The sequence below is a fragment of the Natrix helvetica genome (genome assembly GCF_964273705.1).
Source record: "Natrix helvetica genome assembly, chromosome: 4".
Lineage (NCBI taxonomy): Eukaryota > Metazoa > Chordata > Lepidosauria > Squamata > Natricidae > Natrix > Natrix helvetica.
Window position 1 is genome coordinate 1030473 of NC_138550.1, and position 20287 is coordinate 1050759.

Consider the following 20287-nt stretch of genomic DNA (forward strand, 5'->3'; position numbering starts at 1 on the left):
TGTTGCGTCCATGGATGGTCCAGAAAGATCTCCGAGTTGGACCTTCCTTGCCCAGTCCTCAAGATGCGACGCTTGAGTGGCTGGTGAAGAATTGACAATACTGCCATTCTCTGACCTGCTCATAGGCGAGATCTTCCTGAGAAAGCAAAGCCACCAATGTAAGTTTGGCGATGTTGTCATGCTACCTCCGATGGTGGTTGGTGGGCTTCTAAAACCACCATGTCCTACATCGTTTGCTGGAAAGATCTGGAGCATGAGAACACCTTCCCTTTGTTGGCTTAGGGCTGGGGGTCTCATGGCTACTTGGAAGACGGTGGACTTCAACTCCCAGAATTCCCCAGCCAGCTGTGGGAATTGAAGCCCACCAGTCTTCCAAGTAGCCACGGTTGGAGACCCCTGGGCTAGCTTACCCAGTCTCAGAAATTGTGGAATATGTGTGTATGTTTCTCTTAATGCTGGTTTGGCCTTGTCTGATATTGTGATGTGCGCCGACAGCTTTGTTGTGTTACATTTTTGAACTATGTTGTCCAGAAACACTCTTTAAAAAAACCACATTTCAATTATTTATGAAGGCGAGAGCCCCTGATTCTCCTATGCTGTGTCTCCCCCCCTCCCCCTGCAGCAGCCCTACCCCCACCCTCCCTCTGGGCCTTTCCCTAGTGGAAGCAAACCCACCCAATAGGAGCAAAACATGGAAGGATTCACCTTGAATTGATTCCTCCAAACTGTGTAAAAGGAAGTTCTGAATCAGGAAATGATTTTGGGGACCCTCCCCTCGCCTAACAGGTAGTCCTCGACCTCCAACCACACGAGTCCAACATTTTCGTTGCTGAGCAAGACAGTTAAGTGAGCTTTGACTGATTTTGCGCCCTTCCTTGCCACAGTTGTTAAGCAATTCAATGCAGCTGTGAAGTTAGTAACACAGATGTTAAGTGAACCACTGCAGTTTTTAAATTAGCCACGCGGTCTGGCTTCCCCATTGGCTTGGTTTGTCAGGAGGCGGCCCCGGGACACCACTGCGGCCGTCGTAAATACGAGCCAGTTGCCAAGCGTCTGTGTCCATGGGGAGGCCGCAACGGTCATAAGTGTGAAAAATGTCCATAAGTCGTTTTTTTCAGTGTTGTTTTGACTTCAAATGGTTGTTAAACGGATGGTTCAAGCGTCCCCTTGGTCATGTGATCAAAATCGAACAAAATGAGTCAGCTTGGTTCACATTTATGACGGTCGCCATGTTCCGGGTCACGCGATCCTCTTTTGCGACTTTCTAACACACAAAGTCCATGGGGAAACTAGGTTCACTTAACATAACTAGGTGTCCCTAACTTATTAAATCCAGTGATTCTGGTAACAACTGGGACAAGTCATAATACGGGACACTTAACCCACTTAACAACCGTCTCGCTTGGCAGCAGAAATGTTGGGCTCACTTCTGGTCGTACGTCGAGGACTACCTTCCCCTAAACTCCGCTGAAGAGGTTACCTAGCCTGGTAACGAAACGCTCGGAAACAAAACCCACCAACCCGGAGAAGGGAGCTCCCTCCTACACCTGAGCTCCAGATACTCGCCATTATCGCAAAACCACCTGCATTATCCATGGCGCGAAGGAGGAAGCCTGCCCCAGATGGAAGGGAGACGGAAGAGAGGTCGAGTAAAAAAAGAAACAGTTTATTTACAAAAGAGCTTCCACCACCAACTGGCCGAAAGAGAGCAGGGACAGCCCTGGCCTTGCGGGGAGAGACGGACACACAACCCTTAAGGCTTTCGCTCTGGTCGGCGGTCAGCAGAGCAGCGCAGGAGGTCAGCTCACGGGGCAGTTGGCATTCAGAGCCCCCCCCCCTGGCAAGGAGTCACGGCGGGCGCAGGACACCCATGGGGGCAGCCAAGCTCAGGAACCCCTTCGGAGCATCTGGAATGGCGATTCCCAGCGGTGGGCGCTTGTCCGACGCCTAGATCATCCACTGGTCTTGGTCTGGCTCTGCCCCTTCCATGTCCACCTGGGGGGAGAGGGAGACAGTGGGGGGACCCTCAGCAGAAGAGAATGACAGCTGCAAGGCAGCCCTGTGGGTCTGGGCTCTCCAGCCTCGGCCACTTTGAGGCTTCTGGACTTCAACCCCCAGAATTCCCCAGTCAGCCCTGCTGGGAGTTGTAGTCCACAAGACTTAAAGGGGCCAAGTTTGGAGACCCCCAGATCTGCCCCTAGAAGAGAGCAAAGCTAAGCACAGGGCCCCTGCCTAAGTCTACTTCCCTAGCCCTCCCTGCATTCATAACCTCAGGAATGGGCCAATCACCGGGAGACGGTGAGTTCTAGTCCCGCCTTGGGCATGAAAGCCATCTGGGTGACTTTGGGCCAGTCTCTCTCTGTTCTCTCACCCCAGCCCCACCTCGCAGGGTTATTGTTTTGTGTTGAAAATAGGAGGAGGAAGGTGTGTTGGAGATGTTCACTGCCTCATTTGTGAAAATAAGAAAGGGGGATACAAATAATAGATAAACAGATAAGTAAATAAAAGTATGCTCGGGGAGTTTATCCGGCCAACCTCGTTAATCTCCCCATCGTCCGGGGACTCGTTGTAGTCGTTCATCTCGTCCATGTCCTGCATGTCCTCATCGTCTTCGGAGTCCTCCTCACTGTCCTCGTCATCCTCATCATCCTCTTCCTCCTCTTCATCGTAAGTCTGCTAAGGCAAAGCAGAGAGGGAGCCCTCTTGAGAGCCCTGGTGGCACAGGGCAGCATTGCAGGCTGACTCTGCCCCACTGCCAGCGGTTCGATCCTGACCGGCTCCAGGTGGGCTCAGCCTTCCGTCCTCCTGAGGTCGGTAAAATGAGGACCCAGACTGTGGCTAGGGGGAGGGGGGGGGAAAGAGGCTGTCTGTAAACCGCTTAGAGAGGGCTGTCACTGTGAAGCGGTATCTAAGTCAGTCAGTCAGTCAGTCAGTCAGTCAGTCAGTCTGTCTGTCTGTCTATCATCTATCTGTCTGTCTGTCTGTCTGTCTGTCTGTCTATCTATCTATCTATCTATCTATCTATCTATCTATCTATCTATCTATCTATCATCTATCTATCTATCTATCTATCTATCTATCTATCTATCTATCTATCTATCCATCCATCCATCCATCCATCCATCCATCTATCCAATGGTGGGATTCAAATAATTTAACAACCAGTTCTCTGCCCTAACGGTTTTTTCCAACAACCAGTTCACCAAACTGCTCAGAAAGTTAACAACTGGTTTTCCTGAAGTGGTGCGAACTGGCTGAATCCCACCACTGCATCCATGGTGGCGTAGTGGTTAGAGTGCAGCATTGCAGGCTAATTCTACCCATTGCCGGGAGTTCGATTCTGACTGGCTCAAGGTTGATTCAAGCTTCCCTCCTTCCAAGGTCAGTAAAACAAGGACCCAGATTGCTGGGGGGGGGGGGGGCAAGAGGCTGACTCTGTAAACCGCTTAGAGAGGGCTGGAAAGCGCTGTGAAGTGGCATATAAGTCTAAGCGCTATTGCTGGTGCCGCCATCTCTTTGCACTGGGCAGCTTGCAATTCCAGAAGGCAAAAAGCCTCATCCAATAGACATGGAGATGGGGGATGTTTTCTCTACAGCCCCACCTGTGTATCCCATGCACACACAATGGGACACAGGCCAGCCAGCAGAGTCAGCTTTTAAGCTTTCTACAGGTGGTCCTCAACTTACAACCATTCGTTTAGTGACTGTTTGGAGTTACAGGACTAAAGAAAGTGACTTATTTTTGTCACTTGTGACCCTGGCAGAATCCCTAGGGTCACATGGTCAAAATTCAGACGCTTGGCACAACAGACTCATATTTATGATGGTTGCATTGTCCCGGGGTCACGTGATCCCCTTTTGCGACATTTTGACAAGCAAAGTCCACGGGGAACCCCGGTTCACTTAACAACCGTGTTTCTATCTTAACAACTGCAGTGATTCACTTAACAACGGTGGCAAGAAAGGTCCTAAAATGGGGCAAAATTCATTTAACAACTGTCTCTCTTAGCAATGAAAATGTTGGGCTCGAGGACTACCTGCTGATAACATTTGCAAGTGGGAAAAGAGGCAATCAGACAGCTGATGTTTCAACTGACATAGTTCCCCCTCTGACAACTTTGGCAAGGGGTGATTTTAAAAACTCTAATCTTCCACATTTTCACCCATCAAGGCACAGATACCCCCCTTGTAAAAAAGTTAAAGCATTTTGGATAAAAATATGGTGGGTTATTCAAAATATGTTGAAAAAGAGGATAAAGTTTACACCCCAGTTGTTTTTGTTAGGTATAGTTTCAGACTGTACTGTTATAGGGACCAATTTGATTTTGAACCTAACGACGGCAGCAAGATTGTTGGTGGCGCAATATTGGAAGAAGGAAGAGTTGCTCACTATCCAAGAATGGACGTTAAAAGTAGTAAACTTAGCAGAGATAGCCAAAATTTCAGCGTATTTGAAAGATCATTCGGATGAGAAGTACAACCTGGATTGGTCAAGATGGATTGACTATATTCAAAACAAATACCGGACTAAAAAAGTTCAGTTAGCTTATGAATGAAGGCATAAAGGACACTACAATTTATTCAAAGTTAGTCTAATAAAGGGGGAGTTAAAGCACAAGTATAGTAATAGGTTAAAATTAGTTAGCTTATGTTAGTGTATGGTTGTTAAATGTTTATACCCTGTACTTTGCTCTGGGAGGGAGGGGGGAGGGAGGGCGGGAAGAGGGAAGGGGTGATAATTGTAAAATTTATTGAAAATTTTAATTAAAAAAAAAGGGCACAGATACCCCCCCACCCCCACCCCCAAATCCTCGGCTGGTGCCATGGGGCAAATTGGCTCCTACCTCTGAAGCTGGTTTCCCGATTGGCACCAAATTGTTGTCTTTCTCAGCTATGCTCTGCAGCTGAAGAGAAAAGCAAAGAACGATTGAGCCAAGATTGCCAACTCCTCCTGAAGCCCAACCGGGGGGGGGGGGGCAAAATTGAGGGGGGGGATGAGAAGCAAAGGAAGGGGACCCCCCCCGCGCTCACCCAGGCCTGGTGCTGTTGCTCCTGCTGCTGCAGTTCGTTCTCATCCACGCAGGGTCGGTCCAGGTTAAACCACAGAGCCTCGGTGACTCGCGGGAACAGGGAAGGGAAGAGCGTGGACATGGCTCCCTGGGGGTCAGAAAGAGGGGCTGGTGAGAGGAGGAAAAAGGATTCGGAAGTGGGGCAGGCTGGGACTCCCCAATTAAGCCCCCCTGTGCTTCAATCGTGGAATCCAGGAGCTGCAAGGGGAGTATTGGGCATCGCTTTTAAATCCGTTTCTCAAGCTTTGGCGGCATCTACCAAGTTGTAGCCCTCCCATGGTAAAGCCACCAGAGCTTGAGAAACACTATTTTTAATGGTCCATTTTCTGGAGGAAAAAGTGGACGGGATGGATGGACTACGGAGGCGATGGGGATCCCATTAGGAGCCCCAAAGGACGCAATTTAGGGGCAGATCCTCATCCTGGAAAAGATCCACTTCCTCAAAGGTCCCAGAAGCCGTCCGGGTGAGCTTAAATGGGCTCCGGGGGAAGGCGGAGGACAGGGAGGCCTGAGGGAACGTTGTCCATGGGGTCACAATGAGTCAGACACGACTTCAAATCTCTCCATTCAAGGTTTTCTCTTTTTATTCCATGGTGGCAGGAACTGGCTTTATGGAAAAGCCTCTTTTTTAATAAAGGAAAAGCAGCATTTATTTGACCGAAAAGTTTGAGATGGGACCCCTCCTCCTCCTCCTCTGTCTCTCAGCCCAGCCCACCTCACAGGGTTGGGTCTTTCCCCCCCAAGTGTTTTATTTATTTTTTATTTTTTGCATATCAGTGTGTACTTGAGTATCATGCATTTCATACAAAAAAATATTATTCATATTTGTTTCATTTAACAATCTTATATAATACTAGTAGTAATACACATCTTTGTATTAAATTTTAATCTTTGGTTGTTTAATTATTCAATGTTTCAATATGCTATTTTTTGTACCGCTCACCCTATCTTAACTGTAGCACCTTTTGATGTGAGTAAAATATGATCAATCACATTTGTTACATTTAACAATCTTCTATAACTAATATCAATACCAACATTTGTCTTACATTAAGATCTTCCATTATTGCATATTTAACTTGTTATTTGATTGTTCAATATATTGTTTTTATGTCAATCACCATATTCTATCATAATACAACTAAAATATTATGAATCATATATTAGGGGACCCCTCCTCCTCAGTCTCTCAGCCCAGTCCACCTCGCAGGATTGTTGTACTGGGGGGGGAGAGCAGGTGGGAGGAGGATTTTGGATGTTAGCAGCCTGGAATTACTTATAACAGTAATAAAAGTTGGGATAAACTAATGTAATTAATACATAAAGTGATGAAATATGCTCAGTTTCACTCAATGATCTTAATTTATCTACTTTGGTCATTTTATACCCTGTGATCTTAATGCTTTTTAAGGTTTTTATGCTGCAGAGTCGTTTGGCAAATAAATTTCATAATAATTTAATTTCATAATAAATGAATGAAATAAATACATTTCCACTTAATTTTCATCAGCAGATTTCAACCCAGGGGGGGTCCCTCATGGGATTTAAAGCGCCGCCGACCCGCTTGAGGGTCTCTCCGGGTCACCTGGGCCCCCTTCAAGCCCCCCCCCCGCCTTTCTCAGGGCTCCCCCCTTCATTTGCCCTGAAACAACAACCCTGCGAGGTAGGCCGGCCCAACAGACAAATCACCCGGGCACTTCCGGGATTCGGGGGCGGGACTTCCGCTCTCGGTCTCCCGTCACTCCCCGCGTTTGCCGGCGCGCCGACGGAGCCTGACCTGCAGCCGGCGGAGGCTGGAAGCCGGGAGAATCAGGGCCGGAAGTTTTCCCGCCGCAGCCCGGAAGCGATCTCTTAGGATTCTGGAGGCCGGTAAAAAAAAAAGAGAGGCGGAAGTGTTCCCGCTGCTCTACGGAGCCGCTTGAAGAAGCACTTCCGGTCCCTGTTTTCCAACGCCAGAGCTAGCACAAAGATGCTGTGTCCTAGACTAGCGACCCCCCGACTTGCCGTCACGTGTTCTTTTCAAGCGCCTCTCCTGGGGTTTTTAGCCAAGGCTTTCGCAGTAGGCACTGCGCATGCGCGCAAAAGGAACCCTGGCTTCTGAGCAAGCCACTCCCGTGCAGTGCATAGTGCGCCTGCGCAACATGTTTCTCCCAAGCAAAATATTTGAAAAATATTCATTTAAAAATTACGCGTTTTTGCAACCCGACGCCTTCCTTCCTTCCTTCCTTCCTTCCTACTCAGTTATAGGATTAAAACACGAAAACACCAGACATTAAAAACTAAAGAATTAAAATTAATACTTTATGCTTTGCAGGACGCCAGGGCCCATTGTCCGCAGATGGCCTGGGGATGATGGGCACTCCCGAAGTGCACGTTTCACTTAATAACATTTTGTTTGCAGACAAATAAAATGTTGGAACATGAACCAAAGAGGTTGGCTTCACACATGAAACTATGATACAAAAAGCCTAACCAAGATTAGCAATAACCCTGCATAACTTGCTATGTAAATCTGTGGACCTTTACATGACTTGGTTAACCATGCAGGGTGAAGGCAAGTGCCATCTTTGCATAGATCCAACCTAGACCACTGTTTTGGGTAAAACCTGGCATTTAACACTATCCCTGATTTTTTAAATTATTAATATTTACTCATTTGGTCTCCATTGGTTCTTAAACCACTGCTAATCTTCAAACGCTGATGAGCTGTTGCCTGCAGAATTTTTCAAAATCTCTTCGGGAACTTTGTAAACCATGTTTAAGTATATTTCTGTTCTTGCAAACCATCTTTAGTTTAACCTTATGCAATAGTTGGTCTCTCTGATTCTTTCTCCGCCTCTCAGAAGAAATTCTGTTCAGATCTGAGTTAGGTTTCCCGCCCCCAAAACACAGGAAAATTGCCTGAAGCAGAGGTGAAGTTTAGTTGACAGTAAAACAGACAGTGGTCAAAAGTAGTCATAAATTGTTTTTTAAAAAGGGCTGCTAATTTTTATACAGAGGTCCATCCAGATGGGTTTGAATTTAGCCCCTTATCTAGGGATTGCCAGAGAACACTTTAGGTTCAGTAGAGTGAAATATAACTTCTAATGTAACAATGTACAAACTGTTGATATAACGATTGTAATATATGGTGAAAAGAGAAAAACAATAAAAATTAATTTTTTAAAAAGAGTGAAATATAACTTTCTGCCCTAAAGGATTATATGCAATTGTCAGCTTTTTTGAGTCAAGGATGAATGGCTTGAGTGGGGAAGGAAACATTTTCTGAGGCTGAAGAATTGTCATATCTGGAAAGGACTTTTCTAGGATCTAATTAAGTTGCTGAAGTTTGCCAATTTCTTATCTGTGACACACTCCGTCATTCTGTCTAGATGTCACAATCAGCAGAAAAGTTGTTGTTCTTTTATTGTCTGCAGGTCAGGGACCGATTGGGTTGGCAGTTGGCATGCATGGCAGAGGGGTGGCATATGGTCTGTTTCTCCCATTTACTTATCTCAATGAATTGTGTTCATTGAGCATCATACAATTTTTCTCAGAATTTACTTCTGATTCTTCTTCTTGCCTCTATTTACAGAAGAGCTAATCTTTAAACTGCAATTGATACCCATTTAGGATTTCCATTTTAATATACACCTTGAAAAATCTAAATGACCTCAACTTATTCTTTCTGATATAGAATTTACTTCTTTTACTTCTTTTGTCTGCAATTAAAGCTACACCTTCCTTTCCTTATATGTATTCACCTACGTCTTGCCAATCAGATCTTTTCATTCAGATTATTTTTCCCTCCTCTCTCCCTTTGTTTCTTTCCTTCGTTCCTCTCCTACTTTTCTCCTCCCTCCCTGTTTTCTCTTCTTCCCTCTCCCTTCCTTCCTCTCTCATTTCTCCCTCCTTTTCTGCACCTTCCTCTTTCTCCCTTCCTTCCTTCCTTCCTTCCTTCCTTCCTTCCTTCCTCCCTCCCTCCCTCCCTTCCTCCCTCCCTCCCTTCCTTCCTCTCTCCCTTCCTCTCTCCTTTACCACTTAATCCCGCTACATTCCAAATTATGCTCTTTGGGAAACATCCCATGGGAATAGATGAGGCTCACATCTATTGACCTGTCATCCATCATATCTTTAATCAGTCAAAGTTTTCACACCTCTCACAAAACACATGCATTGAAAAAGGTGAGCATTCTTATTTCTTTGGCCCTATATATTTCTCAGCAAGAAGCTTTCCAGAGTAAGGTTGAAATTTACCATATCCTGGTGTTAATCCTGGTGTAATGAATAAACCATGGTTGGCTGGATTATCAAAACACGCTTAACCACAAGCAATGGTTTTCAAAGCACTCCGACTGGGTGGATTCAACACACTTTGCTTATACACCAAGCAAACTGAATTTTGTCTTACAGACTGAATCAGTTAACAGTTTCTGCTGAATTCGCTTTTTTTGGATATGTCCAAGAAGCATCTTCGTTTGCACAACATGATAAAGAATTGCTTTCCCATGGTAAAAGGAAACAACAAGGAAACTGAGGTTAAAAAGGGGAAAGCCAAGCCCTTTGTGGGAATCACCTCACATGACCCCTTCCCCCCCCCATAGGACTCCTCTGAGTAAAAACTCCTGAAGTTTTAATTCTAGAAGGATTACTGAGAGTCCTCTCCTTTTCTTCCCCCTTTAGTGACACCCATGTCTGCTGGAGTACAGCTCCCATCAGAGGGATGGACTATCTGCCCCCCCCCCCCCACATCCCGGAGAGGACTCCTGCCTCAATTAGGCCCCCTGAGCAGGGCAAGGGAAAAAGTCCAAGATATGAGACTGGATCCTGGCCCAATCACCGCCCAAGGAGTGATCTCCTGATCTTTGGACCGATCCTTCTGCTTTAAGAGGCAGCTGCAGCTCTTCCCCTGCTCCCAGGCCTCTCCGCTCCTCCGCTCCTTCTTCACCTGTGCTGACCCTCCTGGAGGAAAGTGACTCCACCTGCAACTAGGCAGCCTCCACTATTAAAGCCAGAAGGAGGAGGAGGTGTTACTGGCCAGTAGCTGCTATGCACAGGTATGGTTGCACCTGGGTGGGCGTTGGGCAACGGTTTCTCCATCAAAGGACTCCAGCTGTTGGGGGTGGGGGTGTCTCTTGCTTTACTTGGGACAGCCTGGGGAGAGGGGGGGGGTCTACTTTTGAGAGATTGCTGTGGAATATGGGGGTCTGGGATTGGCAGGCTGGCTGGGGGGTTTCTGAGTGTTGAATCCCACCCCTGGTGAAGTGGCCAGGTTCTGGATGAAGCCTCTTATCAACCGGTGGTGGTTAGTGCTTTAGAGACCCAGTTTGGTCTTTGGTTAAGGGCACCAGGCTTGAAAGTGGGAGGCTGTGAGTTCAAGTCCTGCTTTAAAGTTGGCAATTGCCAGGAGTTGGGAGTCGTAGTCCTGCTTTAGACCTGAAAGCCAGCTGGGTGATTTTGGGCTAGATCCTTCTCACTTTCTCAGCCCACCCCATCTCTCAAGGTGGCTCTTTGTGGGGAGACAGGAGGAGGAAAGTGTGTAGGAAACGTTTATTGCCTTCAGTTATTTATAAACACAAAGTGGGATAGACATAAATAAACTCCCTTCCCATTTCCCTGAGTCTTGTAGAGAGGGTGGGTAGTTTTTCCTAATCTCCCAATCTCCATTATCTTGAGTAATGGTCCTTGGGGGGGGACTCTGGAAGCAGAAAACCCACTTTTATGGCGGGGTAAGCCAAGGAAGGGATCCCCAACCTGTTGCCCTCCAAATAATAGAGGGGGAGGGTCCCATGGGCCTTCCCTGGCAGGGCAAAGCGTTGCTGAAAGGAAGCCCCTCCAGCAGGTTGAGTGCAGGTGAATTTGCTCAGCTTTTCTCTCTCAAAACTTGTCAATTATGGTTAGTTTAGGAAACCAGGTTAAATGTGTCATGGCTTAATGCACCATGGTTAAATAAGTTGCGGGTTAAGGCAACCCGCATCTTGGTTCTGGTTTTCCTTTTCTATTATAAAGAAGAAATGGGATTTAAGAATCCCAAATTACTCCCCCCTCCCCCAAATTACTGGAAACTCCTGTAGTTTTTTGACTAATATTTGCTTTCCATTTTTAAATTTCCGTTGAGTGTCTTCAACTCCACATATGCAAATATTTCTTTGGCAGAGTTTCAGATTTAATGTTTGGTTTGCAATATGCTTTGTGTATGTAGTTTGGGGGTGAGGAGGAGTTACTGTTTTTTATTTATTTATTTCCAGTGTCTTGGTAGATTTACAAATTTTTAAAAAGAACTGGATATTTTGTTTATAGTTATATATCCTATTTGGAAACCAGCCATGTCCCTCCCAGAGAAACTCTTATAATAATAATAATTGTTTTATGGTATGATAAAGTCACTTAAAGCCATTTATCTCTTCTTTGGCGGTGAGAAGAAAGTTAGGCTGAACAGTTTTCCAGCCTCTGGTAGTTTTTCAGCCTGATGCACCCCAAATGAAAAGAGGGGGGGTGGGTGCATTCAGTAACCTTGGGGGTGGGGGGAGACCTCAAAACCCAACCCCACTAAACTGGGGAAGGAGGTTGGCCATATGCAGGAACTGGCTAGGTCTAGTTTAATGAAAAGAAGGACCAGGGGAGACATGATAGCAGTCTTCCGATATCTCAGGGGTTGCCACAAAGAAGAGGGAGTCAAACTATTTGGTCATCATATTATAAAATAGATATTGAGACTCTGGAAAGAGTGCAGAGAAGAGCAACAAAGAGGATTAGGGGACTGGAGACTAAAACATATGAAGAACGGTTGTAGGAACTGGGTATGTTTATCTTAAGAGAAAGAAGGACTAGGGGAGACATGATAGCAGTCTTCCGATATCTCAGGGGTTGCCACAAAGAAGAGGGAGTCAAACTATTTGGTCATCATATTATAAAATAGATATTGAGACTCTGGAAAGAGTGCAGAGAAGAGCAACAAAGAGGATTAGGGGACTGGAGACTAAAACATATGAAGAATGGTTGCAGGAACTAGGTATGTCTAGCTTAAGAGAAAGAAGGACCAGGGGAGACATGATAGCAGTGTTCCAATATCTCAAAGAAGAGGGAGTCAAGCTATTATCCAAGGCACCTGAGGGCAGAACATGAAGCAATGGGTGGAAACTAATCAAGGAGTGAAGCAACCTAGAATTAAGAAGAAACTTCCTGACAGTGAGGACAATTAATCAGAGAAACAACTTGCCTACAGAACACTGGAAGTTTTTAAGATGTTGGACAACCATTTGTCTGATGTAGTATAGGGTTTCCTGCCTAGGCAGGGGGTTGGACTAGAAGACCTCCAAGGTGTCCCTTCCAACTCTGGTGTATTGTATTGTATCCTGTCCTGTCCTTCCCTTCTATTCATCTTGGTTGCTCTTCTCTGCACTTTCTAGAGTCTCCACATCTTTTCTATCTCGTGGTGACCCAAACTGGGTGCAGGGAATGTGTGGGTCAGGGAATCCTCCCACCCCCAGCAGGCTCCCCTCCCCTCTAACTCACTCTGCCCACAGGGAGATGATGTGTGCCATGGGGCAGATGCTGCTGCTGCTGTTCCTGGCCATGGCAGCTGCCCAGAAGCTGAACATCTGCATGGATGCCAAGCACCACAAAAGCCAGCCGGGACCGGAGGATAAGCTGCATCAACAGGTAGTGAGGCCGGGGCAGAAGGGGCCCTGGGACCACCTGACCACCGAGGGCCTTCAGGCTGAGGCTGGAAAGGGGGCTGAAGACCCTGTGTGGCCTGAGACCTCAATGCATCTGTTGGAATGGTTGCTGGGGGTCAAATCCATAGCTGACCCAGAGAGATTTCTCCAGCTCATATACAGGTAGTCCTCAATTTATGACCAAAATGGATGTTGCTAAGTGAAACATTTGTTAAGTGAGTTTTGCTCCAATTTCACGACCTTTCTCGCCACGTGTGTGAAGTGAATCACAGCAGTTAAGTTAGCGACATGGTTGCTAAGTGAATCTGGTTCCTCCATTGGCTTTGATGGTGGGCACTGCAGCCGTCATAGATAAGAGTCAGTTGCCCAAGCATCCGAATTTTGATCACGTGACCCTGGGGATGCGAAGGTTGTGTCACTTTTTTCAGTGCTGTTGTAACTTTGAATGGTCACTAAAGGAACCGTTGTAAGTCGAGGACTACCTGTATTTTGGGCAGAAGTCTCCTCCTCCTCTTCCGCCTCCTGACCTTCTCGGTCTCCGGGGGGGGGGGGGAGGGGGCCTGCCAGCTCTCGGGATCAGTTGCAGTCAAGCAGAGGAACAGGAGGACTCATGAATGGGCAGCCTGGGGGGTCTTCCCCCTCCCCCCCCATGCTATGGGAGATCCTACACTAAGCAGTGGGGGGGGGGCACTGTAGATGCTTCCAAATGTTGAGATGGTAGGAAGAGTTTGGGCAGAAGAATGAACCTCCTTGTTCACCTACTATGTCCAGGGAGATTTCTCCATCCTTCCCAGTCGTGGTTGTCCCAGAGGTGCTTTTTTTCCAAAATGCACCTGGACTTTCTTGGTTTTTCTCCTTAAAAACGTTTCACTTCTCATCCAAGAAGTTCTCCAGAACTGAAGAAGCCTCTTGGATGAGAAATGAAACGTTTTCAAGGAGAAAAACCAAGAAAATCTCAGTTGCCTTTTGGAAAAAAAGCACCTTTGGGATATCCACGGGTGGAGGAAGAATATTTGAGAACTATTTAAGGACAACAGGTAGAAAATGTTCAGAGGTTCCTATCACCCCTTAAAGGACGTTCCTTTGAGGACCTGCAACCCTTGTTCTGTAGAAATCTTCAGCAAGTGGAGGAGAGCCCCCCCCTTGCAGAGGTCCACCGAGTCACAACTTTCAAGGGAGGGAAACTTAGGTGGTTTGGGAAATAAATGCTGCTAGTTGGGAACCTGGGAACTTCTAGGGAGAAAATGCCCCCTTCTAAAGAGGACCTCAGGCCCTCCTCGGCTCAAAGCAGCCCCTCCCTCTCTGCTTCTCTCCCCCCCAGTGCTCTCCCTGGAAGGACAACGCCTGCTGCACGCTCAACACCACTCAAGAGGCCCACCAAGATGCCTCCTACCTGTACAAGTTCAACTGGAACCACTGTGGGACCATGTCGGACAAGTGCAAGAAGCACTTCATCCAGGACACCTGTCTCTATGAATGCTCCCCCAACCTGGGCCCTTGGATCAGCCAGGTGGGCAGCCAGGGAGGCTGGGTCCTGATGCCCCCAGGCCCAGTCAGAGAACTCTCAGGTGGGGGTCAGGGAGGTTGGGGCCTTTGGTTCCTCCACACCCACCTTGGTGGCCACCGGAGACCCCCTGAGTTTCTATGAGGGCAGATGGTCCCAACAGACCTAGGAGGGCCAGGAGGGGACCGGTTTTAGGGAGCCATCACACCAGGCAATTAGAGGAGCTGGAGGCTCTCCTTGGAAGTAGCCCCCTCCCCGTCGTTTCTTTCTGCTCACTGGTGTGGAAGTGACCTCAGGGCTCTCAGCTTGTTGGTTTTCTTGCAGATATTTCATGACCCAAACTAGGGAACACCATCCATGCTGGTTTGGGTAATGAAACATTAGCACTGATGACGTTCCTTAGTTGGGTCATGAAACACCTGCAAGAAAACAACCAAGCTCAGAGACCACCAAGGACCCCACAGCCGTCCTCCTTCCCCCCTCCTCCCTATAAATCCTTCTAGCACTGATGATGTTCCCTAGTTGGGTCACAAAACGCCTGCAAGAAAACCACCCAGCTCAGAGAGCACCAAGGACCCTGAGCCACAGCTATTGCCCTCTGCCTACAGGTGGACCAGTCCTGGCGGAAGGAGAGGATTCTGGATGTGCCGCTGTGCCGGGAAGACTGCGAGGGCTGGTGGGAGGATTGCCAGGACGACCTCACCTGCAAAGAGAACTGGCACAAGGGCTGGAACTGGACCCAAGGTCAGGGGGCTGCATAGCCTGGGGTCGCTCCATTCCCCCTCCCCATGTCATGGGCCACGAGAACGGGGACAAGGGGCCTCCTAGCTGGGCTGGGCCACTTCCCTGGCATTGGCGTAGGAGAGGCTGCGCTGGAATAAGGCAGAGAGGACACAATGGTGCCACTAAATTTTGAAGACCCTGTGTGTGTGTGTGTGTGTTTGTGGAGGAGTTTCTTCCACCCACAAAGTGGAAGTGGGGCTTCTTTTGCCCAGCTGTGGGCTGGTGGGCTGCTTGCCTCAACGTTAGGAGGGGGCTTATGTTCTACCATGCAGGTAGGGATCTGCTTGGCACCTTCCCTAAGAAAACTTGTTCCTCCCCACTTTTAGAATAATGGAATTGGAAGGGACCTTGGAGGTCTTATAGTCCAACCCCCTGCTCAAGCAGGAGATCCTATGCCAGGGATGTCCAACTTTGGAACTTTAAGCCTTCCTTATGGACCTCAACTCTCAGAGTTCCCCCAGCCAGCACAAGGAGCTGAAGTCCACGAGGCTGAAGGTTCCTAAGGTTGGACCTCTTCACCCTATATCAGAGGTCTTCAAACTTGGCAACTTTAAGGCTTGTGGAGATATAGTAGCTTAAGGTCTTTAAGGCACAGCTGGCTGGAGAATTCCTGGAGTTCAAGTCCACAAGTCTTAAAAGTTGCCATGTTTAGGGAACTCTGCCCTCTTATCATTCCAATCCCAACCTGCCCAACCTGAAAAACTCCAGTGATGGAAGAGGAGCATCCACAACTCCCAGGGGCAAAAATTGTTCCCCTGAATAACAGGCTCCGAAGGGACCTTGGAAGTCTTCTAGTCCAACCAGGAGACCCTAGGCCCTTCTTCCTTCTTTTCATCCCAGGAATCAACCAGTGTCCGTTGGGCTCCATGTGTCAGAAGATGAAGAGAGTCTTCCCTACTCCTCAAGATTTGTGCGAGAAGATTTGGAGCAACTCTTACAAATACACCACCTTCTCCCGGGGAAGCGGGCGCTGCATCCAGATGTGGTTTGATCCTGTCAACGGCAACCCCAACGAAGCCGTGGCCAAGTATTACGGGTCCTCTGGAGAGACCTTGGCCTTCCACTCGGCCCTGTTGCTCTCTTCAGCCCTCCTGGGCCTGCTGTGAGGTTGGCAGGGACCCTCGGCTCCCCAGAACTTTGGCTAACATCAGCAAAGGGGGGACCCCCTCTTCTCCCACTGTGGCAGGAAACTACGGGGCTCCAGAGTCCATGGAGATGCAGCTGTTGAAGAGCTCTCATGCAAGGGCATGTGCAGAAGGTTCCGGTGATCTCCTGCTGTCCTTTGGATGGGAAGCTGACCATGATGTTGACCAGAAGAATGCCACATGCAGAGGTGCAGGAATAAATATTAAGTCTTCTACAACCAGTCGTGGTGATTGTTTGGCCCTTACCTATCCAGGTGAGGAGCAGCACTCAACCAGGAGTCCACTCACACCAATCTCACTTTAGAGGTTGGACCAACATCTGACACACTCACACACTCTGACACACTCGCACACTCTTCTTGGAGCCCCAGCAGCCCATTGCTTGTTTGGGGTTGTCATGTTGTTGCCTTCATGCCTCCCAACCGAAGGCAATTGGGCATCTTTGTCAGGCATTTTCCTCCTTTTGACAACACGACTGTTGCCAAGGGCCTCGACTGGATGCCACCTGGACAAAGTGGTTGGCAGGGTGCAGCAGTGGGGACGTGCCCAGTTCCTGCACTGCAGTGGACGAGTCCCCTCCCCCCTCCAGAGACTGGGCACTGCCCTCCACGGCCGTTTTGTTAGGGCAGCTGGGGGAAACATGGAGCTGGCATCTCCAGGCTGGCATTTTGGTGGGTCTCACACAGGCTTAAGAGCTGGATTGAATAGTGGGCAGAGTTGGGTTTGATCCAGTCTTGCCCAACCCTGACCATCTGAAGCTGGGTGAAATTCAACCCCCAGAATTCCCCAGCCAGCGTAGCACTTAAGTCACCCACTTGGTCCCTTCCAACCCTGCCATTCATGGCTAGCTGGAGAATTCTGGGAGTTGACGTCCACGGGTGAGAAAGCTGAGAAATCCTGTTTTTTTTTTTAATATCCCAGCTTGTCTTTCAAGCGTCATAAAATGGGAGATTTGGCAGAAGTTCTGGTGCCCAAAGAAATTTTTCTCAAAAACAAACAACCTCACAATATTTCGATTTGTGAATCACAGTCCTCTGAACAAGCCTCGATGGCAACACTGCACCAAGCTAAAAACCGAAGAAACCACAGGAGGTTCAGCCAAAAAAACCTGGGCAAAAGGGGCTAAACAGGCCTATCCAGATGTTGGTTCTCCTGCTTCCCATAGCCTTCAAACCAACCTCTGCTCTTTCCTTGCCCATCCGGGGTTTTGCTGGCGACCAGCAGGGGGTGCTGGCTGCTCCTATAGGCCCATTGCTGGTGGCAATAACAAGAGGAGGGGGACGTTGGGGTGGGAGGGGCTGTTTTTCAGATAGGAAGCAGTTTCTACCCACAGAGGGGGGGGGTGAGGTGCCTCTTGTGGAAACTCACCTTCCCGGAGCCTTTCCCCTCTGCAAGGGGGCTTCCCAAGCGGCAAAATGGGGCTGGGGGCTAATGGAGCACTTTTTTGGTCCTCCCACTGCAGCTGCCCCCCCTTATCTAAAATAACCTTCATCGCAGCTTTCCTGCACCGACCATCCTTGTTCAGCAGTCGCCCACACCCTAGTCAGCTTCTGTCTTGACTGCTACAATGAGCTCCACGCGGGGCTGCCCTTGAAAACTATCCAGTAGCTTCAATCGGCTCAAACTGCAGCGGCCGGTGTGGTTCTGTGCCAGGCTGGGTTTGCACAGGGCTCTCCTCTTTTGCAGGAGCTGCATTGGCTGCCCATCTGCTTGCGGGTCCAATTCAAGATGTTGGTTGTCACCTTTAAAGCCTTACCTGGTTTCGGGCAGGTCATTTGAAGGACGTCTCTTCCCAGTGACATCCACCTGGCCCACCAGAGCAAGGAGGCAGGGGGGTGTTGGGGGTCCCCCTCCTCTTTAAGGAGGCCCCGTTTTAGTGGCACCTAGAAGAAGGGCCTCCTCCGTGGTGGCTCCCTCCCCAGTGAACATCATCCCTGGGGCCCCCAATTTGATGCTCTTCTGAAAGCCCTGAAGATGTGATTTTGGCAACAGGCACGGAGACCCCAGAGGGATATGGAGCCCATCAAGAGGTTGGTGTGATTGTGGTCACCAGGAGGATAGAGGGGTTATTTGGGTATGTATGGGGGTCTTCTGTAAGCTGCCACTCTGGGCAACTTTATAAACTTTCTTAACCATCAAGCCCCAATGATTTCAGGAGGACCCAAACTCACGTGACCCCCCCAGCCGCCCCCAAGCTACAGCCCTTCCTCACTCTTGGCACTCAACAAATGGGGGGAGGGCTGTAAGCAGATGCTCTCTGAGCCTTGGAGTGGGAGGATCGGTTCATGGACCCTCCTCAAATCCTGAACTATGTGGGGCAGAGGTATCCAACCTTGGCAACTTTAAGATTTGTGGACTTCAGCTCCCAGAATTCCCTAGCCAGCCATGAATGATAGAGCTGGAAGGGGTCAGAAGGACCGCTAGTCTAATATTACTTTCATAAACGCATGCCAATTGCTTAGCGCCTGAATTTTGGTCATGTGATGGTGGGGATGCCGCATTGGTCAAAAGTACGAGGACCAATCCTGTTGCTTTTTTCAGTTGTTATAATTTTGGTCACTAAATGAGACGTTGAGGATAAAAAGGTAAAAGTAAAGGTTCCCCTCGGACATATGTGCTAGTCGTTCCCGACTCTAGGGGGCGGTGCTCATCTCCTTTTCAAAGCCCAAGAGCCAGCGCTGTCCGAAGACGTCTCCGTGGTCATGTGGCCGGAATGACTAAACGCCGAAGAAGCATGGAACGCTGTTCCCTTCCCACCAAAGGTGGTCCCTATTTTTCTACTTGCTTTTACGTGCTTTTGAACTGCTAGGTTGGCAGAAGCTGGGACAAGTCACGGGAGCTCACTCCATTACGCGGCTCTAGGGATTCGAACCGCTGAACTGCTCACCTTTCTGATCGACAAGCTCAGCGTCTTAGCCCCTGAGCCACCGCATTGAGGATTTTACCTGTACATATTAACAGCCCAAGATAATATATTTTGGCATTTAATCATGGCTTACATACAACACTTAATTATCCATAAAAGGGATTATTATTAGTGCAACTCTTATCATCTTTCCAAATCCGATAAAAAGGTGATCTATCCTTCTGGGAAATCGGCCCTCAGATTTTATACGTCGCTTTTTCCATCAGAGAAACTGAGCAGACAGTCCCTTCATGCGCCAATTATTCCATGATAAGCCACTTTTAACATTTCCACTTTTGAGTGGCTCCAAATTTTTTTCCAGCCAGGAGTCAGAATACCATACGGATAGTCCTCAACTTTCAACCACAGCTGAGCCCAAGATTTCTGCTGTTAAGCGAAACATTTGTGAAGTGAATTTCTCACCATTTGGGAATCGTTCTTGCCACAGTTGTTAAGCAGATCACTGTGGTTGATCAGTAAAATGGAGCAAAACTCACTCGACAAATATCTCACTTAACAACAGAAATGTTGGGCTCAATTGTGGCCATAAGTCGAGGACCACCTGTGCCATTTCAAACAGCTGGCCAGTTTCTTTTTAAAAGGAGGTCACCCACCATGCCAGCCTCAGCTAAGATGGGTTGAAGGTTAGGGGCTGGCTCCCTCGGGAAACTCAATCACGGCTGGGTGACGGTTTGGGTCAATCTTTGAGGGGCTGCCCCAGGGAAGAGGGGTGGCTTTATTCTCCATAGGGCCCAAGGGGGCTCGGGAAACAAACCGCTCAACAGGTAGGAAGCTGCAGGAGGGCAGGTCCAAACTCGAAATAAGGAGGAATTTCCCCGCAGGCGGTTGGACCAGAAGCGCCCCCCCCCCAAATCCCCTCCGACAGTCCTGCAAATGCTCAAAGGGGGAGAATCCGCGGAGCCCCCCTTGCTTCTCGCCTTGGAGGCTGCGCTCCCCCAACCAAGCTCCCGATCCCGGGGCGACACTTGGGGGAGAAAGGCAGGACTCCGAGCAGCCCGAGACCCCCGCCCGCAAGTTGGCAAGGCTCCGCCCCCCCATTCCCCGGGGAGCCCCTCCATCCGCCCCCACCCCCAGGAAGCTCCGGGCCAAAAGCGGCGCCCCCGCCCCTTGCGCGGCTTTCGGGGGGGGGGCTTGGGGGCGATGCCCTCTGGGTAGCCCAAGCGGGGCTGCTTTCCCCGCCCCCCCGCCCGCCCCTTCGGGAG

General features: G+C 48.8%; 2 protein-coding genes across 6 annotated transcripts; one reads left to right on the top strand and one right to left on the bottom strand.

The window, feature by feature from the left end:
* Positions 1–1645: 1645 nt before the first annotated feature.
* Positions 1646–7821, bottom strand: ANAPC15 (anaphase promoting complex subunit 15). Of its 5 annotated transcripts, none has more exons than XM_081949931.1 (5): positions 7722–7821; positions 5032–5177; positions 4845–4904; positions 2536–2676; positions 1646–1995 (listed from the first exon to the last, which is right to left on the bottom strand). In XM_081949931.1, the coding sequence occupies exons 1-5, from the start codon at positions 7723–7725 to the stop codon at positions 1948–1950; spliced, it is 399 nt and encodes a 132-aa protein (XP_081806057.1). In that variant the 5' UTR covers positions 7726–7821; the 3' UTR covers positions 1646–1947. The 5 variants fall into 5 exon arrangements, with proteins under 5 accessions (XP_081806057.1, XP_081806058.1, XP_081806061.1 ...); XM_081949932.1 differs by having other exon boundaries at positions 2536–2673; positions 7722–7818; XM_081949935.1 differs by lacking the exon at positions 7722–7821 and adding an exon at positions 6759–7103 and having other exon boundaries at positions 5032–5157.
* Positions 7822–9962: 2141 nt separating this feature from the next.
* Positions 9963–16377, top strand: LOC309392100 (folate receptor alpha-like). The gene is made up of 5 exons (XM_081953076.1): positions 9963–10105; positions 12575–12710; positions 14049–14237; positions 14840–14975; positions 15855–16377. Exons 1-5 carry the CDS (start codon positions 10098–10100, stop codon positions 16118–16120), a joined length of 735 nt encoding a protein of 244 aa, XP_081809202.1. The 5' UTR covers positions 9963–10097; the 3' UTR covers positions 16121–16377.
* Positions 16378–20287: the final 3910 nt, after the last annotated feature.

Bases quoted from the DNA above. Each gene is read 5' to 3' on its own strand.
- ANAPC15 (XM_081949931.1), bottom strand. The intron at 4,905-5,031 runs GTGAGCGCGGGG...TTTTCTCTTCAG, and splicing joins AGCAACAGCACCAGGCCTGG to CTGCAGAGCATAGCTGAGAA. The intron at 2,677-4,844 runs GTAGGAGCCAAT...GCTTTGCCTTAG, and splicing joins TCGGGAAACCAGCTTCAGAG to CAGACTTACGATGAAGAGGA.
- LOC309392100 (XM_081953076.1), top strand. The intron at 14,238-14,839 runs GTGGGCAGCCAG...CTCTGCCTACAG, and splicing joins TGGGCCCTTGGATCAGCCAG to GTGGACCAGTCCTGGCGGAA. The intron at 14,976-15,854 runs GTCAGGGGGCTG...TTTTCATCCCAG, and splicing joins GGGCTGGAACTGGACCCAAG to GAATCAACCAGTGTCCGTTG.